Source organism: Marmota flaviventris, chromosome 2 (assembly GCF_047511675.1).
Source record: "Marmota flaviventris isolate mMarFla1 chromosome 2, mMarFla1.hap1, whole genome shotgun sequence".
In the NCBI taxonomy this organism is placed as follows: domain Eukaryota; kingdom Metazoa; phylum Chordata; class Mammalia; order Rodentia; family Sciuridae; genus Marmota; species Marmota flaviventris.
In genome coordinates this window covers 159,140,685-159,159,884 of record NC_092499.1, presented here as the reverse complement: position 1 = coordinate 159,159,884, position 19,200 = coordinate 159,140,685, and the positions used below count along the sequence as shown (strand labels likewise).

At 41.0% G+C, this 19,200-nt stretch overlaps 1 protein-coding gene across 4 annotated transcripts in view; it reads left to right on the top strand.

Moving 5' to 3' along the window:
* The window catches only part of Rin2 (Ras and Rab interactor 2), a 227,062-nt gene that overhangs the window by 112,942 nt on the left and 94,920 nt on the right, over positions 1-19,200 (top strand). For 3 of the 4 annotated variants that reach the window (XM_071608695.1, XM_071608694.1, XM_071608696.1), the window contains exon 3: positions 9,549-9,641. In XM_071608695.1, the coding sequence (XP_071464796.1) occupies positions 9,585-9,641 (57 nt within the window). In that variant the 5' untranslated portion in view covers positions 9,549-9,584. Of the gene's footprint in view, positions 1-9,453; positions 9,642-19,200 lie in introns of those variants that run through there. The other variant, XM_027921930.3, reaches the window with a different exon arrangement.

The window sequence follows — 19,200 nt, the reverse complement described above, 5'->3', positions numbered from 1 at the left end:
ATGTTCTTTACTCTTTACCAATAACGTAGGTCATTAACAAATATAATAAAAAATGTATTAGAAAAATAAAGAATATTGAATTTAGAATTATACTAGTCCATTACCAGGCTACAGAGTATTAGAATGAGGACATTTGCTTCTATTTGTCTTATTGATTATCCAAGAATTTCAAAATATTTAGTATTGTAGACATTTCTTAACGAAATAGGTAAAGCTGTATCCAACCTCATTTATGAGAGATCAAAACTCTGCCTGATGAATGACATCTTGATTATAACTTTAGGAAAAAAACAAAACCTTGGACTACTCAGAAGATTGAGGAAGGAGGATCACAAGGTCAAGCTTAGCCTGGGCAACATAGCAAGACTTTATCTCAAACAAATAAACAACATGAAAAAAAAAAAGAAAGAAAGAAAGGAAAAAACTTGGCCTGAGAAAAGTTATACTGATAAAATGAAACCTCAAAAAAGCTGAAACTATGCAGCCATATTTGATATTCACTAAAAATGGACAATAACATTAAATAATCATATAAAATGTAAATATTTAACAAAAAAATAGAATTTTGTAGAAATAATGAAAATAACAGCCACATATGGAACAGGAATCTTGAACAGTAAGGTTTCATGAGGACAAAAATCTGTTCAATCAATCACATTTTTGATATAAAGTTTATGAGGAACAGAATTCATCCCTGAAAACAATTTCCATAAAATTAAATATCCATATGGAAAAATAAAGACTCTCAGCTTTCTACTTCACATCATATATAGAAATTAATTTGAAATGGAGCACAGATCTATGCATAAGAGCAAAAACTATAGATCTTTTAGAACAAAACATAAAGGGCTGGGGGTATAGCTTAATGGTAGAGCGCTTGCCTAGCTTATACAAGACCCTGGGTTCCATCCCAGCACTGCAAAAAATAAAAATAGACTAAAACACGGAATCCTCAGTAGCTTTCAATTCTTATATTAGAAACGAAGAAAGGGGGCTGGGGATGTGGCTCAAGCGGTAACGCGCTTGCCTGGCATGCGCGAGGCACTGGGTTCCATCCTCAGCACCACATAAAAATAAAAAATAAAGACATTGTGTCCACCGAAAACTAAAAAATAAATATTAAAAAAATTCTCTTTCTTTCTCTCTCTCTCTCTTTAAAAAGAAAAGAAGAAAGGTACAAAAGTCAAAGAGAACTTTTTTAAAAAATGGTTTTAAGCAGTTTAACTGTACTACATAAGAAAACTGACCGAAGAATTGAAATGGGTTAATGGACTTTGTTCCAGAAAACATTTTCTCCATGAATATTATTGAAACTGACATCATTCCAATCAAAATATTTTCTTGAGGTCATACAAACCAGATTAAAATAATAGGGTAAAAACATCTTTTCAACAGTCCACAACTCTGTCCCTTGATCAGAAGAAACTGATCCATTGCATTTGATTTAAGTCAGTAATTTAAATAAAAGAGAGCAGAGACTCCTCTCCCATTTGTAAGGTGACAGAAGAGGTGAGAAACCTGGCTTCAGTCTGTCTTCCTCATCCCCAAATTGAAGCATCTTCTGTCAGAGGATCTGAAGCTCTCCCTCTATGAAGAAGACCTCATCAAAGATGGCATCTGCAAATTCTGCTCTATTTGAGGGACTTTTTCTTCATCAGTTTATTCTAAGATCTTTGAATTAAACATCTGATTAGACCATAATAAGATCAGAGTTCTACCTGCTTCTGAGAACTCATGGTCTTCTTCAGCCTTCTGAAGCTATTCTGGTCCAAATACACTTGGAACAGAAGGTGGTTATACAATACATTACTTAATAAGTGTAATACAATATGTTACTTAATATAGATTGTGTCTGCAGTATCTGATGGGAAAAAATACCAATCCACAAAAAACAGCTGAAGACTACCGGTTGCCCACTCTCTCTCCTTACCTCTTGACCAGAAAATTCTGTTTCATCTTAGAACAGCCAGTGAAATGACTCGCCAGGGTCAGTTGTCCATCCAGCTCCAATTGGCTGATGGAATGTGGTGTGCAGAATCAGGCACCAGATGTGAATCACTTTCAGGTGTGCTCTGGGCTGTGGATGGGTCATGCAGGGCACAGGAGTGGGGGACGCCAATCCATGGGCCCTGGTGAACTAGAAGAGTTTATTTCCTGTCTCAAGAAACACTCAAGGCAGCTAGTTGTGGCCATGCTAGAATGATAACTCAGCCTAAGCAGAGGAGATTGACATCCACACTTTATGCACAATGCCCTGATCATGCTGCTATGGTTTGAATAAATGTCCCTTAAAGTCCCATGGCTTAATGAGTTGGTCCTCAGAGTGATGCCTTTGGGAGATGAGGAAGTAGGACTTACTGAGAGGTCCTTAAACTTTGGGGGCATGCATTTGAAGAGGATTGTAGAATCCCAGACCCTTTTTCATTTCCTTTTTGGTTCTTGGCGAAATGAGTGATTTTACTCTACTGCGGGCTCCCACCATGATAGGCTACATAGTCAGAGGCATAAAGCAATGAGCTTCCCAATTTTGGACTGGAATCTCAAGAACTGTGAGCTAAATAAACCTTTTCTCTTTACAAATTATCTCGAGTATTTTGTTATAGTAACAAAAAACTGACTAATAAAATTATCAATTTTAGCAGACACTGCCAAGTCCTTCCCATGCCTGTGGGGTACTTAGGAATTCCATGCATGCCAGCCTGAGCAGCCAACTTTGCCTGAGCACTAACTTTGGCAACTGGAGTCTTTCTACCCACAGCGGGGAATATTGGAAGTCCTGCTGAACCAAGGTCCTTGGGAGCTGTTCTCAGCGAATGACTGGGAAGGAATTGAATAACAAACACTCCACCTCCCTTTTCCCTTTTGGGAGATAACTCTAAGGCATGGTCTATATGGACTCCCAGAATTCCTCAGAAGGGTTCATTCATGGTTATATGTTAGGTAATGCACCTTGTGCATTATACTAGTTGCCTTCCCTTTTCTGTATCACAATCCCCTTTATGCCAATTTTATTGAAGTTATCTTCAATAAACTACTTGTACATGAGTCCTAGTCTCAAGATCTCTTAGAGATAGTTAATTCAAAAAATGTCTAAATGTGGCCAGGGTGTAGTTCAGTGGTAAGGTAGTTATATAGCTTGCACAAGGCCCTGGGTTAAAGTCTCAGCAAACCCCCCCCCCCCCCCCCCGCACACACACACAAATTGAAAATAATTACTTAACATATTGTGACTGCAGATAGACTCAATCCAAGTTGCAACTCCAATTAAAGTGGCCACCTGCGTGGATTCTTTTTACCATCATGGACAAGAGAGTCTTGGAAAAGAAAGCACTAAATTCCAGTGGTAACAGATTGACAAGTAGAACCTGGGAAAGACCTAGAGTGTGTGGCTTCTTCATCCATCCATATGTCCCTTGGGTTAAGAGCCCAGATAGCTTAGGATAAGTCTACATCATATGTGTGAAGACACTGCACATGTGCAGTACTTTCTGACCACTTAACAGGTAGAGCTTTTCAAGTGAGAAGGTTTGAAAATGCACATATTGCAATGACTTTTGGGATAGCACCCCTCTCTCCCTCCTCAGCCCTGATACAGTTGGGCAGAGTCCACCAGCCCTGAGGTCTGAGCCACAGGCTTAGGAAAACTGTTGCTCCAGAGAGGAATAAGTAGTGTCTGTAAGAATGTAGAAGAGGGGTGGTATGCTTTGTCCCCTCCAAAAATTATATTGGAATCTTATCCCCATTATTAAGAGGGTAGAAATTTAATCCAATTATAGTGTACAGAGGTGGGCCCTGTGGAAAGTGATTAGGAATACATAAGGTCATCAGTTTGGAGCCTCCATGATTTATAAAAAACAAAGGCTAGAAGAAATATATATTTATGCTCCCTGTCTCTATGTGATGTCCTGCACCACCTTGAGACTGACAGCAAGAAGGCCATCTCCAGATGTGGCCTTTGAACCTCCAGTACTGACAGTTAAATGAACCTCTTTTCTTTATAAAGTTACCCAGCTTCAAGTGTTTTGTTATAGTAGTGCAAAACAGACTTATACAAGGGATTTTCATGAGGCTAATTTCCCTATTCAAGAAAAGGAGGATTTTCTAACCACTGGAGTTGTCCACTTTTCGCCCTTGGATCACTACATGGCCACCAGCTACAGCACTGGTAGAGCAATTTGGATAAAGTGGGAGTTTTTATGAGTCTATGAATCGGTTTTCCAATTAGGAAAGGGATGAATGCTAGAATAAGCCCCATTTGCACACTAACCCTGTAATTAGCAAATGACCATTTATTTTATCCTCAAATACCTTGCTAATGTTTCCTTTGTTACTTTTAGGAAAATTAAGGTACTGAGCTTTGTTCCTAATTCTATTTAAAGAATATTGAGTAAGGGGGCTGGGAATATAATTCTCTTCCTCTGATTTTTTATATTTCCATAAATTGTTTCTATTTTCAATGAAAAGTTTTTATTTTATTATCTTAAAACTATTATTTAAAAGTTTGACTATTGAATGAGGGAAAACCAGTGCTGGACAGAGATATAAGACACTCAGAACATTTTTTTTTAATTCACATAATTCAAATTGTCAAGCCAGGGCCTGGAATAACGTTTTTCTGTCCAACTTGTAAAATCCATGGGAATAGACAGATCATCATGGAAATATTCAGAAACCTTCCTTAGATCCAGACTCAGAGCTGCCCTGATTGCTTCTACCTCTCTGAGGAGAGAAGAAAGCATTTAAAAGAAACACCTTCCACCGATGGGAGCTGTTTAAGGAACCAGGCAAAAAGGTGAAATGCATTTGTTGTATTTGGCCTTTACCTGACAGGTGCATTGGGGTGAGTCATTTTGTTTTATGTCTGCCAGCTGGGCTGTAAAATGATTGTAATAACAAGATCTTGTTTACTAAGACTGAAGTCCATATTTCCTTGCCTCATTCTGCTGGTAGAAAGAAAACATAAAAGCAGGGCTAGGGATAGAGCTAAGATGTAGAGCACTGGCCTAGCATGTGCAAGGTTCACTATGCTACAGAAAGAAAAAAAAAAAGCAGAAGAAGAAGAAAGGAAAGGAAAGGAAATCTAGGCTGGGAGCACAACTACAATGTCAGCTACTTAGGAGACTGAGGCAGGAAGATTGCAAATTCCAGGTCAGCCTGGGCAACTTATCAAGACCCTGTCTCAAAATAAAAATTTAGAAAAAGGGGTGGGAGAGGTACTAGGGTACTAGGGTACTGTAGCTCAGTGCTTACCTAGCATAAGTGAGTCTCTGGGTTAAATCCCCAATGCTGAGAGAAAAAGAGAGGGGAGAGAGAGAGAGAGAGAGGTTGGTGGGGAGGGGTAGGGAAGGGAAAGAAAAAAAGAAAAGAATGATTAAAAAGCTCTTCTAGCCAACTACAGCTTGGAGATGAGAAACCCAGGTCTCAAATAAGCTAACTTCTTTTAAACCGGATTTGCGAGTGATGGATTCCATTATAGTTGGGATTGCTGTTCTCTTGTGGGCTTGTGCTTGTGACCAAAAGCAAATAAAATAGGAAAGAGAGAAGAGATTGGGGTGATGTCAGTCCAAAATAACAAAATTTCAGTTCAATAGGAGGAATGAGTCCAAGAGATCCATCGGACAACATGGTGACTATAGCTAACAGCAATGTATTTTGTATTTGAAATTGCTCAGGGAGTAGATTTCAAGTGTTCTTACCACAAATAAATGATAAGTACATGACGATGGATATGTTAATTATCTTGAGTTAGCCATTCCACAATGTAGAAATATTTCGGAACTTCATTTGTACACTACAAACTTTACTTGTCAACTAAAAAATTCTCCCCATCCTCCGCAAATAGGAAGGGTACAATTTGACTAAAGAAATTAAAAAGAGAGGAGAGGAGGGAGGGGTTGGGATCAGATGGGAAAGGCCCATCTCTCAATCCAGTCATGCCCTACTGTCAGTAACAAACCCTATATCAGATGGTGGTTATATCGCCTAGTGACGGTGTTGTTGTGGCCGTCTTAGTTTGTGTAGGTACACTTTATGATGTTCACATAGAACATATCTCCCTGGGGTTAAGTCACACATGACTAAGCAGTTCAGACCCTCCATCTTGCCTGACCTCGCCCTAGGTAGCACAAAAGCCGAAGAATGCTTGACTCGCCCCAGCTCCACTAATTGGGAACTGGAAACTGGGAACTCTGTTAGAATCCCCAAAGCCCAGGCTGCAGCCAATCTCCAGGCAGTGGTGGCCTCAGCGGGTGCCTGTCCTCAGTCGCTCTGGGGAGAATGAGTTGGACAGCCAGTCTTGAATGGTCTTTCTCAGCGGACTGCCAGTGCAGCCTGGAGCCTGGCCAGGGGACCTGAGTGTCATTTTCGCTTTTAAGGACAGATCTTCCTTTACCTCATCATTCGCTCCGGGAGCCACCTAGGAAGCCACAGTGAGGCTTCCTCTAAAGGGACTGAGCCTGGTGTGACTCCCTGCCTTTGTCCTTTAGCCCCCCACTACAGCTTCCTTGACATTCTTTCAGGGGTGTTGTGGAAAAGGCTTGGCAGCTCCCAACCATTTGCAGTGTCCTTAGTCCCCTTTGGGTTTTCTTTTTTTTTTTTTGCTAGCATTTAGCTAGCATCTGGAAAGATCACTGGACATGCTGGGCTCATTTTTCAAGAATTTGATGCTTAACTCTTCAAGGAAATCAGGAAAAGTTTTCACCAGTCTGAATCTGGAGGAATTTTGCAGCCTCTCAAACTACGGTACATTTTTATCTTTTAGTCCAGCTGTTACTGGGCAGTTTTAGGATGCAACTGCTGGGTGACATCTGCGGGGAGGGACGGGGACCAGAAGTGGAAGGGAGTTGAGGTGGTGCTTTAAATTACGTTGCTATCAATGTTGAGCCCAGGTGTTGGAGGTTATGGTTTGGGAGGAAACTATTAAAGACAACAGGAAAGACTGTAAATCACAACTTCTCCTGGGTTAAGATCTTTATTTAAAATCATCAAAATCTGTGCGGGTACTCTCTGCTTGGACTCTGGAGCCATTCTTAGCTTCCATTCTTTTTGTTCTGCTGTGGCACTTTACAGTGTGTTCCTGTCACCTGTACCCAACTCCCACCTTGGAGCAGCCTGTTAGTAAGGGCAGATGCCACCTGCATCAGTTGAAGAAATATGATGCATCTGCCTGTCCCGTGTAGGAATCCAAACTGGAGGTAGGAACTGAGGACTACTTGAGGTTAAAGTATGCACATGCCCGTTATCCGGATGCTAATTAAAACTGGTGAACTTCTCGGAATCCAAACTGCTCCATTGCTGTCGGCAAAATTCCCTGCCTGTCTTGGCTCATCAGAAATGGTTTGTAGATGGAAAACTTCAGAACCGAACAAAGAAAACTTAGGTCCTGATGAGGAATGAAGCCTTGGCCCTCACTTCGCCATTCCTAAACTGCCAGGCTGCTGAATCCCTTGCCGAGAAAATGTCTGAAAGAAGGATAACAAAATTTAGGTTTGGTTTAAAGCAGCTTTTTTTTGAAAAAAAAAAAAAAAATTCTGTGCTTCTGGGGCTAAACAGTTAATCATTTGCTCCCCAAGGTTTTCATCTTGCTCTTAGCTCTGAACAAGGCGCTGTGTTTTCTTTCTGGAGTGGCTCCAATCTGAGGACTTTGCTAATGAGGGATGAACTTCAAAGGTCTTGGAGCTTGGGTTCTATTCAGATGCTGAGCTGAGAGTCTGAACCTCTGGAGTCAGCAAGATTCCCAGGAGAAGTTCACCACCTTCTCAGGAGGTTTTGGGGTGTTGGCTTTCATCCCAGTACAATTGCAAGTGGAAAGAAACACAGGGAAGACACTGCTGACCCTTTAAAGTGACTGAACCATGGAGCAATGTCTCAAATAGGTGAAAGGTTTGGAAGCAGGGGTAGGTGTACACTGTTATTATTTTTTCCTAAAAGAGATTTAATGCACAGGTCATCCACAGCTCACTGTCGATGTGACTCATGGGGTCAAACAAGTCTATCTGCAAAGGTTCTTGCTCACTCACGCACATGCACTTCTGTGCAGTGATTTTAAGCTTTTCCACTTGTTGAAACATCCCTAATGCCACTTTCAATGTCCCTGTAGTACTTCTGGCCCAACTCATAAAGAAACAGCCTCAGTAAACCTGCAGAGAAAGAAGCTGCCTCAATTTTACTGCCTGCCCACCCCACACTTTTAAAGTGAACCACTTTTAATGATTTTTTTTTAACTGAGATTTTTTTTTTTTAAACCCAGGACTGTAGCTAAAGTACTCTACATTAGCTACACCCCCAGCCCTTTTCCAATTTTATTTTAAGGCAAGGTCTCGATGAATTGCTCAGGCCAGCCTGGAACTTGCAATTCTCCTGCCTCAGGCTCCTGAGAAGCTGGAATTACAGGCATGTGTACTACCACGCCCAGCTTGAACCACTTTCAACATTCCTTAATGGCCAGACTAGGGAGGTAGTGCTGTTGTAGGGTGCTGGTCGAGTATGTGCACAGTCCCAGGTTTGATCCCCAGCACTGGGAAAAAAAAAGTAAAAATCCTTAATAGTATAAGAGGTATTTTCACTTCCTAGTTTCTTTATTGTCGTTCCATTGTGTTAGTTATGGTTGGGATGAGCTATATCCTGTGCATGTTGTGGCAGGAAGTGATGCTGAAGGTGGAGGGCAATTTTCTGTGCAGCCCTAATACAGCTTCATTGGATGAGGAAAGTTTGGGGTACTCCCCCATCCTCCTCAATGCATGCTGGTCTGGGCCACTTTGGCTGCCCCAGGTGCATTTGTATATACCTTAGAAGTGAAGGTTGAAGGCTTTGTGGTCCAGAGGAAAGGATTATAGGTTTCCAGCAGGGGAAATTCCAAGCTCAAATAGATATGATGATTCAGGACTCTGTTGTTATGCTGCCTTTAAATTTTCCATAGTGAACTCCCACCTTCCTTGGTTGATCACAGAGCTGTTTACATACTGTCACCATACACAAACTGATCTCCTTAAACTGTGACACAGGATCGCATCCCAGGCTTTCTGATCTCTAAGAAAAAAACAGGAATTTCTTCCCAGTGCCCTTCTGCTGACCTTGCCTAGAGGGGAAAGGGCTAAACAGAACTAACAATGACCTCATCCCCTTCCAGCAGGATTTCCTGGGACATACAGAACCTCTTTCTTTCCCTGTCCCTTTGTGATCAGCCACATTAAATCTATAAGCTTTCGGAGCAGATTAGGGGGACATCTAATATTGGTCCCTTTAGGACTTTATCGGGAGGTCAAGCAAACACACAAAGCAATCATTATGCTCCCCACAGTCCTACGGACCTTCTACGTCAGCTGCTGAAGGAGGGGGTGGGGCAGCGAGGTGGGGCACAGTCTAGGAACAGTGCTGGCCATGGCAGGAAATCAGGCTGAAAGGAGATGTAAGGGCTTTGGTGGGAAATAAATGGCACTGTGTTGTTGACGGAAAAAGATCTTGGCAGGACTGTTGTTGTGAGTGTTCTGTGGCTTAGAAAGGAATTTCCTACAGGCTGGGCTAACCATTAAAAATGTCTGTACCTTCAGGAGTCCCCGGCATGCAGTAGAGCCTCGCTGGGGGAAATGTCAGCTTGGACCATGGGCGCCCGCGGTCTGGACAAGCGAGGAAGTTTCTTTAAGGTAAAAGGAAGCCCCGATTGGGATCTCCACTGGGCAGCCTGCTCCCTTTGCCTGATGCCTGGGGAGCTGCAGGCACTCAGTGCAGCTGCAGGCGGAAGCCTGCTTTCTGAGCCAGCTCCGACCAGCTGGGTTTGCCTGAGCGCAGCCGCGGTGTTGTTACCATGTTTTATAGCAGGTTGGGGGTTTTGTGATTCAGTGCTCCAAACCGGCACGGGACTCAGGCACAGAGAGATACCACACTGTGTAAGATACTCGAGGGGATCTTTGCTAACTGCCCAGCTTTTCCTTCTCCAGTTGGGGAGATTTTATGACAAAAGCTAAACTTGGCTTCCCAGTGTATTGATGTTGTAGACCTGTGTGTTCTACCTTTTTGATTGACTGTATGAATCAATTAAGTGCTTTAAAAAAAAAAAAAACTGAAGACAAAAAGCACAACACCCATAGATTCCTGGGCCTCACTTTGGACTGATTAAATGTTGTTTGATGATGTATTTTATCCAACACCTCCAAGATTTCTTATGATAAGGAAAGAGAGCTATGCAGCAGTTCTAAACTATACAACTTTTCTGAATCTTATTGATGGAATTAAATTGCCTTCTTAGCTTAACAAGATTTTAAATAAGTATTATATATGTGTGTATGTGTATATATACATGTGTGTATGAACATATATGTACACACATATATACTGGTTGCTAACCACCAGTAGCAAGCTTTCATTTGTGTGTACATATGTATACATATATGTATATCTATATTGTGTGTATACTATGCTAGCTTAAGATTTAATATGGATATTATATATGTGTATTAGTATATATGTATATGGATATTTTATATATATACACACATGCTGTATGTATGTGTATGTTTCATTAAAACTTGGTCATTTCTAATTTATACTTGAGAATTAATTCCTTTCTTGAGGCTCTTTGCTTTGTTTTCTTTAACTCATTCTCAAATTAACTCATTGTAGAAAATTTAGAAGATTCAGAATCATGTAAAAAAAGAAAAAGAAAAATGGAGATAAAATGTGTATTTGAAATCTGTTACAGGTAGGTGTTCTCAACACCAGGTCTTATCCCCAGAGGAGGAACAATGATGAAACTTTATGACTGGGAAGTGGTTGTGTTTAATAATTACCCCAACATTTAAGGGCTGTAAGGATGTCTTTAGTCTTATTTGTTTCCAAGAGACCAGAACTGATTTGCTATGTCAGCTATTGACTATACAAAAATTAATCAAAGAACCTGTTGATAGAGTAAAGCTAAGTTCATTACTGAAATCAGGGGACCTACATAGGACAGTCTTATTAGTGTATAAACAAGTGGCAGCTGGGAGGGATATTTATAGGATTTGGAGATCTAGGCCCAAATCAATTAAGGTGCATTTTGCAAGGCAGAGAACTGATTGGATTTCAGGGAAATTTGTGACATAATAGCTTAGAATTGGTGGGTGGCACAAAGCAATGTTCTTGAAGTGAGTCTTGGCAAGTAAATCATTAATAAGTGGGCTGTTTCTCTCCAGTGAACAAACTATTGGCCAGGAGAAGTTGTTTTGTAGAGATTTCCTGCGGTAAATAGTGAATCCACTTATAAGCTTATTGTCTTAACTTTCTGGGAAGAAGATTCTCAAAGAGTTAAATTATATTGACACAGATGGTCTCAGTTCTCCATCCTAATAGTTAAGCTACTGGGACATAAGTTGTTTAATTCTCAATTGATGTACTTGGTTTTAGTCAAACGACTTTAACATCTACCCACGTGAGGTGGATGAGAGGAGAGAGCTTCTCAGGTCTTCTGCAGACCAGGAGCTAAACCCTGCAGGTTCATGGATTGCATCTTATGCTGAGATATTTATGCATACAAGATGATCCCAAACCCCTCCTTAACCCAAAGCATTGCCTAAATTAGCTTAAATATTGGCTAGTCCATAACTACCACCTTATGATGCTCAGGAAGCATAGTGGAGTTGTGTCTTAACATAGTAGTTAGACTTTAAAGTCAAAGCAAAACAAGAAAATTGAGGATGGTCAAAATTGCTGTTGAAAATTCCTGAGGTGAGGTGCAGAAGTGCACGCCTGTAATCCCAGCTACATGGGATGCTGATGTAGAAGGATCTCAAGTTCAAAGCCAGACTGGACAACATAGCAAGACCCTGTCTCAAAATAGAAAATAAAAAGGGCTCTAGGATATAGCTCAGTGGTAGAGCACCTTTGAATTCAATTTCAATATCACACACACACACACACACACACACACACACAATAAGAACCAGAAAAGAAAGAAAATAGTTCATTACATGTGAATATATAACCAAACCTGTAGTTCCAGAGGAATGTTTCTTGAAGAAGTGCACTTTGACTGAGAGCCAAGGTTGACCCTATGTTATGTAGGAAGGTGAGAGTAGAACTAAATTTCAAAGTGACTCTCTTATGCTACTATGATGAGTTTCTCAAAGACATCAGTGGTGCCCTATAACTGACTTGGATAATTTCATAAAGTGTGAGGGTTCTTAGCTCAGAGCTGAATTCCACATTATGCTTATTATTCCTTTTTTGGTTAATAGTGCTCCTGTGATTTTTGTGTAAAGCAGAGATCATTGAACATTGAATTTCATTTTCATCTTTAAATTCCCCTATCCAGTTTGTCTTTCTAAACCAAAGTTTCTAACCAGCAGTAGCAAGTTTTGATTTGTGGTTTCCCATATGTCCTGGCTCAGGGAAATGACTCAGACAGGTTGGGAGGACATGGGGCACATGGATAATACAGTGTCTGAGCATTCGGGGATAAATGAGAATGCCCTATGGTTATTGTTCCTGTGGAATCACATCCTGGTAGTCTGGCCCCATAAATCCTGTGCTGGACAAACACGTTTTCCACAGTCTTTTGCAGCAACATGTTTAATTTTCCTCAGCCACGGTGAAAAGCAATATTTTCCTGCTCTACAAGGTCATTGTGAAAATATATGGGCTACTGGAGGTGGGGGGTGGGGTGATGCTCTAGAAAAAGAAGTCAAATTTATCCACAGCTGAGTAATAGATATGTACACCTATTGCTATCAAATATCAAGGGTGTATTGAATGAAGGTTATTATATAAGAAAGATGTCACTCTAGGCTAGAGAAGTCCCAGGTAGTCCTGAATTAGGGGCAGGAATGCTTAGAATCATCCCTGACCCATCCTTTTCCTGAATCTCACAGTTTTCCACAAGCCACCCCTACCTCCTCCGCATTCAGACATCCAGTGATGACAAGTCTTTCTCAAGTTCCCAAAATCCACACCCCTTTTTCCTCTCCTACGTCCCTCTCCCGACTTAGGTTTCCCTTCCTTTTCTTGTGGACATTACAGATGATGTTCATAGCCCATCTACACTACCACCAAATATGTTTGTTTCATTGATTTCTCCCAAACCATTCCATTGATCCATGTCACCTACTCAAAGTCTGGCTCCTTGCTCTAGGCACTGGACTAAGTCTGTCTTCACCTTGAAATTTGAGGACTTAAAGACTGTGCTCCGTCTACCCGATCTACCTGGCAAAGCTCCCCTATCCATCCTGCTGCTGTTGCTTCATGGCCTGCCCCCAAGGTCAAACCTGCTGATACCTGCCCTCCAGGTTTTGCCCACACATGCACTGCCTCCTGCTCCTCATCCCACCTCCTACCTCTCCTTCCAGACTGACAAAGCTTTGTACACTGACAACAGAGCTCACTCAGGCTGAGCTCATATCTGCCTTTGCTTTTATCTGCAGATAAAAAGTTGTGGTAGGAATGGTAGGAGGCTTAGATGTGACCCCAATGTAGTGCCAGGATGTAAACTTCAGTTCATAACTGCATGTCCTGCCCTTTCATCACCACGGCCTTGATCCCAAGGGGGATCCTCTTACAGCAAAGAATCATGTTCAGAAGAGGACCAAGGTGAATTATCCACCATGACAGGAATGACTGAACTTCCTGAGAAAGTCTGCCCTCACCAGCCCCAATATCTGGGTAGAGCACCCTGTTTCTATGTGGCACTTTCTTAAAAGGAAGTGGCCTCTGGGACAGGGTGAGTGTAGGAGGCTGAGTAGCACGGGACTGTGTCTGACTCCCCTCCTGACCAGTGTGGCATCCTTTGGTCATGGTCACACTGTGATCTGGATAGACCCAGGTGCAAGTGACTGTGTCTTCGTGCAGGGGCCTGTCTTCCTACGTCCCCATGGATGGAGCTATGCTCACCTGTTCCTTTGTAATATTACCCCTTGCCCTGTTTAGAATAGACTGTTCCTTGGAAACATCCTTTGTTTGTCCCCTTCTCTTACTGTGCGCTTGGGTGTGGCCTACCTAGAAGTCAGTCAACCTGCTGACAGCAGACATCATGAAGCTAGACTCAGCCCCCTTGAAACCTGACCCCTTGCCTCATTTGAATAGCTTCTCCTCAATAAAAGGGGTCAGCAGTGCGTTCATGCTCGGTCTCTCTCTCTCTCTCTCTCTCTCTCTCTCTCTCTCTCTCTCTCTCTCTCTCTCTCTCCAGACCTTTAAGGTCAGAGAAGCTGTCACAGCACCCCCAAAGAAAAAGGTATTTCTGTCTTTTGTGTGGAGGACAACGGGGCACATGTCTTCCACACAAGAGCCCGATTAGCCCAGTTCCCCGGGAGTGACCCCTGAGTGTTTTAGTCCCTTGCAACCTGGCAGGTGAGAGCTGGTCTTAACTGACCAGGAAAGAAATGTATTGGGACTGCAGGACCATATGCTCCTCTGCCTTGGAATCACTAGTGCCAATGGGGACCAAGCAAAGCATCTGGGGTCACTTGAGTGTCCAGATCAGAGGCAGAGGCTCTTTGATCACTTTGCACAATTTGGATGGTGGTGCCAAGCCATGCCAAATGGAAAATTTGCAGTTACATTTTGGAGAAGCCGTAAAAGAACTCTGTGACACAATCAAATTGCAAAGTTTGGCTCTACCAATGTATAAATGGCTGGGAGGGGGCTGATGACTCACTATACCTCGGCTGAGTTCCCTTGACTCTCTCTTCTTGGCATTCAGTCTTCAAAAATTCTGTCTGCAGAATACATTTTCAATTATCCAGAATGACACAACTGTGTCTTGGGCTTCAGTTTAATGTTTAAGTTTTCAGAATGTTTTTTTATGGCGAATGCATTTCTCTGTGCACAAAGACAACAATTTACTATTGTGTAAATTGACAGAGATGGCAGAGGCATGAAAAATGATAGATAGAACCAGGAAGCCCATGTCAGTAATTTCACTGAGCAAGTCCTTACATGGATCTGTGAATGTTTCAAAGCCATAGAGATGAGTGTGTTGTTGCCCCTTTGGGTTCCCAGCATGTCTCCTGGATGGTGAACAGTCTGACATCACCTGCCAGTATCTAAGAAGGCAGAGCCATACAGTCTGTCACCAGACTTATGAAGGAAACAGTAGTGATTAGAGATTTGGTCAGAGCCATTATTGTGGTGACAATTTGCTTACAATAATATTAGAAAGCAGGCCTGACATCAGCATTTGGGAATGTCTTTTGTTTTCCATAAATAAAATTATAATAGACATTGACCCTGGAGAGGCACAGAGCAGTGCTGTCCCACAGAAATATGATGCAAAGCACAGGTGCAGTTTTAAATTTTCTAGTAACCACATGAAAAATGTTAAAAAGAAAATAAACCAGGTGCTGTGGCACATGCTATAATCCCAGCAACTCGGACAACTGAAGCAGGAGGATCAAAAGTTCCAGGCCAGCCTCAGCAACTTAGCAAGACCCTGTCTCAGAATAAAAAAATATAAAGGACTAGGGATGTAGCTCAGTGGTAGAATGCACCTGAGTTCAATTAATCCCTAGTACCATAAACAAAAAGAAAGATAGAAAAGTGAAATTTATTCCAACAATATGTTTTATTTATCTTCATATATCTAAAATATCATTGTGTCAACATGTCATAAATATAAGTATTAATCAGATATTTTACATACTTTATACCATGTCTTTTTTTAATTGAAAAAAATGTGTGTATTTATCATGTACACATGTTGTTTTGAAATATGTCTTGTAGCCTGTCTTTGAAATCCAGTGTGTATTTTACATACAGTGTGTCTCAGTTCAGACCAGCTGGATCTCAAACTCCCAGTAGCCCTGTGTGGCTGGTGATGCCATACTGGACAGCAAAAGTTTAGCATTTGTATGATCTAAACCCCCTCCTATTACTGATGGGAAACTGAGAGGTAGAGTTGGTTGGTACAGCAGGAATGAGAGTCAGCCACAGCCAGACTGTCCTAGGAACCCACACCCCAAGTGGCCTCGTCCAGGGTGCACTCTGACTGCTTTTTCCTTTTCCAGCTCACCCTCCCAGGAAACTCCATCTGGAGAGGCCAAAGGGATCACATCCTTCTCTGGAAGAGCTGTTGACTTTTTTTTTTCTTTTTTTTTTTTTTTTGGCATATGCACACATGCATTTTGCCAGCTGCTTCAAATGCCTTTAGGTCCCAGGTCATCCCCCCAGGGCATGACTTTCCAGGAATCCCATGAGTTTATTGGGTAGCAATTCCTGTTAGTGTTTTCAAACAGCAGTGGATTGCATGTTTTGTTTTGTTTTGTTTAACAGGATATTGTCTCCAGCACATTGTGGTCAGTGATTTTTGATACTAAACATGCCAGTAGCTCTCAACATATGCTCAAAGGTACTTTGTTTTTAAAAAAATCAGGACCACATATTTCTCCAGCCTTCCCTGTAGACCTAAGTTTCATAATTTGGAGGATGTCAAGGAGAGAGATATATTTGTGCAAGACTGTTGTGGGTCCATGGATAATTTTCAGGAAGTTAAAATGTGACTCTCATAGAATATAAAATGAACATCCGTCAAAGATTTTTCCATCTCATGTGTGAGGAACCCAGTAAGATGATTCCAAAAATGTTTTGACAAATAACATATTTTTACTCAACTTAAGCATCCTGTGAGATGTTTTCTAAGTTAAAAGTCAAAACTGGTTAACATCCTAAAAACTATAACATACAATAGAAACCTTTAGGTTTTTCTCCTTTTTTCTGAACAGAAATCTGCAGGATGACATTGTCACAGGGCTGGGGCCTTCTGAAAAACTAAGGTGGTGCAAAGCCCACCCACCCCCAACCCCTGCCCCTTCAAACTCTGGTTATTGCAGTCAAGTCAGAAATATTTCAGACATGTCACTCAGAGTAACAAGCATGAGTTTATTGAAGCGATAGAAAAAGGGAAAGCGAACACTTTCAAGGGAGAGAGTAGGTCCTCTCAGAGAGGAACAGGATGGCTTGCCTCTTCTGCACTCCAGTTTTATTGGGGGATCCCAGAGAAGTTTCCAGAGAATCTTGCCCGGGTTTACTTCTTGACTTTTGATCGACAGCAGATGACATCAGATTTTCAAGTCCCCACTGCCATGACAACTAGGTCACTTTGGCCCATGCTGGGTGGATTCTTAACCATGAATTCTTACAGATTTTATGGTTAGGAGAAATTATCTTTATCTCCCTAAGTTCCAGAATCTGGCCTTTTGAAAGAGTCACAAAAGTCTCCCACTTCAGTGTAACTTGGGTTTCTCTTATTGACATTATTTGGGGCCTGCATTTCTCCTGCAGAAAGTGCGTAGTTTACTTAGGAATGTGACATAGCCTGTCCATGTAAGCCAAGCAGGGCTGCAGGTAAATTGCTTTTCAGAAAAGAAAGCATGTGGGGGGGTCAGCTCAGTGGACCCATTTTATAGAATTGCTTTAACCTATTGTCCCCACCACTCATATCCATCTGTCCCCTACCAACATATAACCTCAAAGTGTCTGAGCCCATATTTGATAGCCCATAACAAAGTTAAATTCCTGGATAATTAAATACTCTTTAGGCAAACCTCAACAATGCTCCAGTTTGGCAAAGAAAATATGAATCCATGTTTAATGAATTCTTTTATTATGTATAATTATAATGTACCAGTAAAAAAAAAAATAGGAAGAAAACAACACCAACAAAAAAGATAAACTCCAAAAACAAAAAGCCCTCCCACCTGGACATATAAAAAACTTCTAATTTACAACTCTGGGGTGAAAGCAGAACTATAAACTGGAATTACAGAATGCTTAAAAAAATGGCAGTCAAAACACTGTCAGAACCAATGGAATATACCTAAAGCATCAATTGGGAAAATTCATAGTGCTAAACTCTATCAGAAAAGACATGCCCTTTTTGCCTACTTTCCAAGTTTTAAATAATGTTTCTTAATAATTAACACTGAAATTATTTATTCATCACCATTTCAACACCTCTCCTTCCCTCATCCTCAAATTTACCCAGCCAGGGATTTTGCCTTGAAGGAGTGAGTGCCCTCCCGTGAGGGCATAAAACATGGGAAAGCTGGTTCTAAGTTGATTGATTTCAGTTCAACTACAGGGCACAATAATCCAAAATTCCCACAATGGTTGGACCAGCCCAAGGTCACCAGAGTGCTTAGGGCACATAACTAACCTTAAGTACTAGAGATTCTTCCTCAAAGAGTAACCTCTCAAGATTAGCTAACAAGGTTCCTGGAGCCCAACTGTCCCAGATGGAAAGGTGGGCAGGATACATTCTTCTTTCTTCTTTCTCTTACCATCTAAAAAGGAGAGTGGGCTACCAAACAACATATTTCCCACCTGCCTATAATTCCAATTGGATATTCATTTTTTTAGGGAAGTTCATGTTGTTTATTTTTTTTAAATACTTGTTTCTAATTAAACAATACAAATTGTATGTATTGATGCTATACAATGTGTTGTTGTTGTTTTATCATGAAAGCACTTAAATCTACTCTGCAGATTTCAAGAACACAATATACACACCTGTAACCTCAGCAGGTTGGGAGGCTGAGGCAGGAGGATTGTAAATTTGAAACCAGCCTTGGCCATTTAGCAAGACTCTATCTCAAAACAAAAATTAAAAAGGATTGGGGATGTAGCTCAGTGGTATAGCACCCCTGAGTTCAATTCCCTGTACCCAGAGAAAAAAATGAAAAAGGACATAATACATTATTATTAACTATAGCCACCATGCTTTACAAAAGACGCCTTGAACTTATTGCTCCTATCTAACTGAAGTTTTGCTACCTTTTAAACAACATCTCCCCCAACACCTCTTTCCTTCCTCTGGTTACCATTATTCCATTCTTCATTTGGATGAGCTCAACTTGTTTAGGTCACACATGGGATAATGTAATATTTGTCTTTTTGTGCCTGGCTTATTTCATTTAACATGATGTCTTCCAGGTGCCTCTATGTTTTTATGGATGACAGGATTCCTTCTTTTTTTAAGGCCAAATAGTATTCACTGTATGTGTATACAAACATACAGCATATACATACATACCACATTTTCTTTATCTTTTTATTCATTGATGGACACTTAGGTTGATTCTATAATTTGTCTACTTCAAATAATGCTATGGTGAACATGAGAGAGCAGATATTTCTTCCTCATTGATTTCATTTCCTCTTAATATTGTGGGATTATTAAGATCATATGATTGTTCTTATTTATTTATTCATTTTCCTTTATTCACTTATTTATTTATTAAG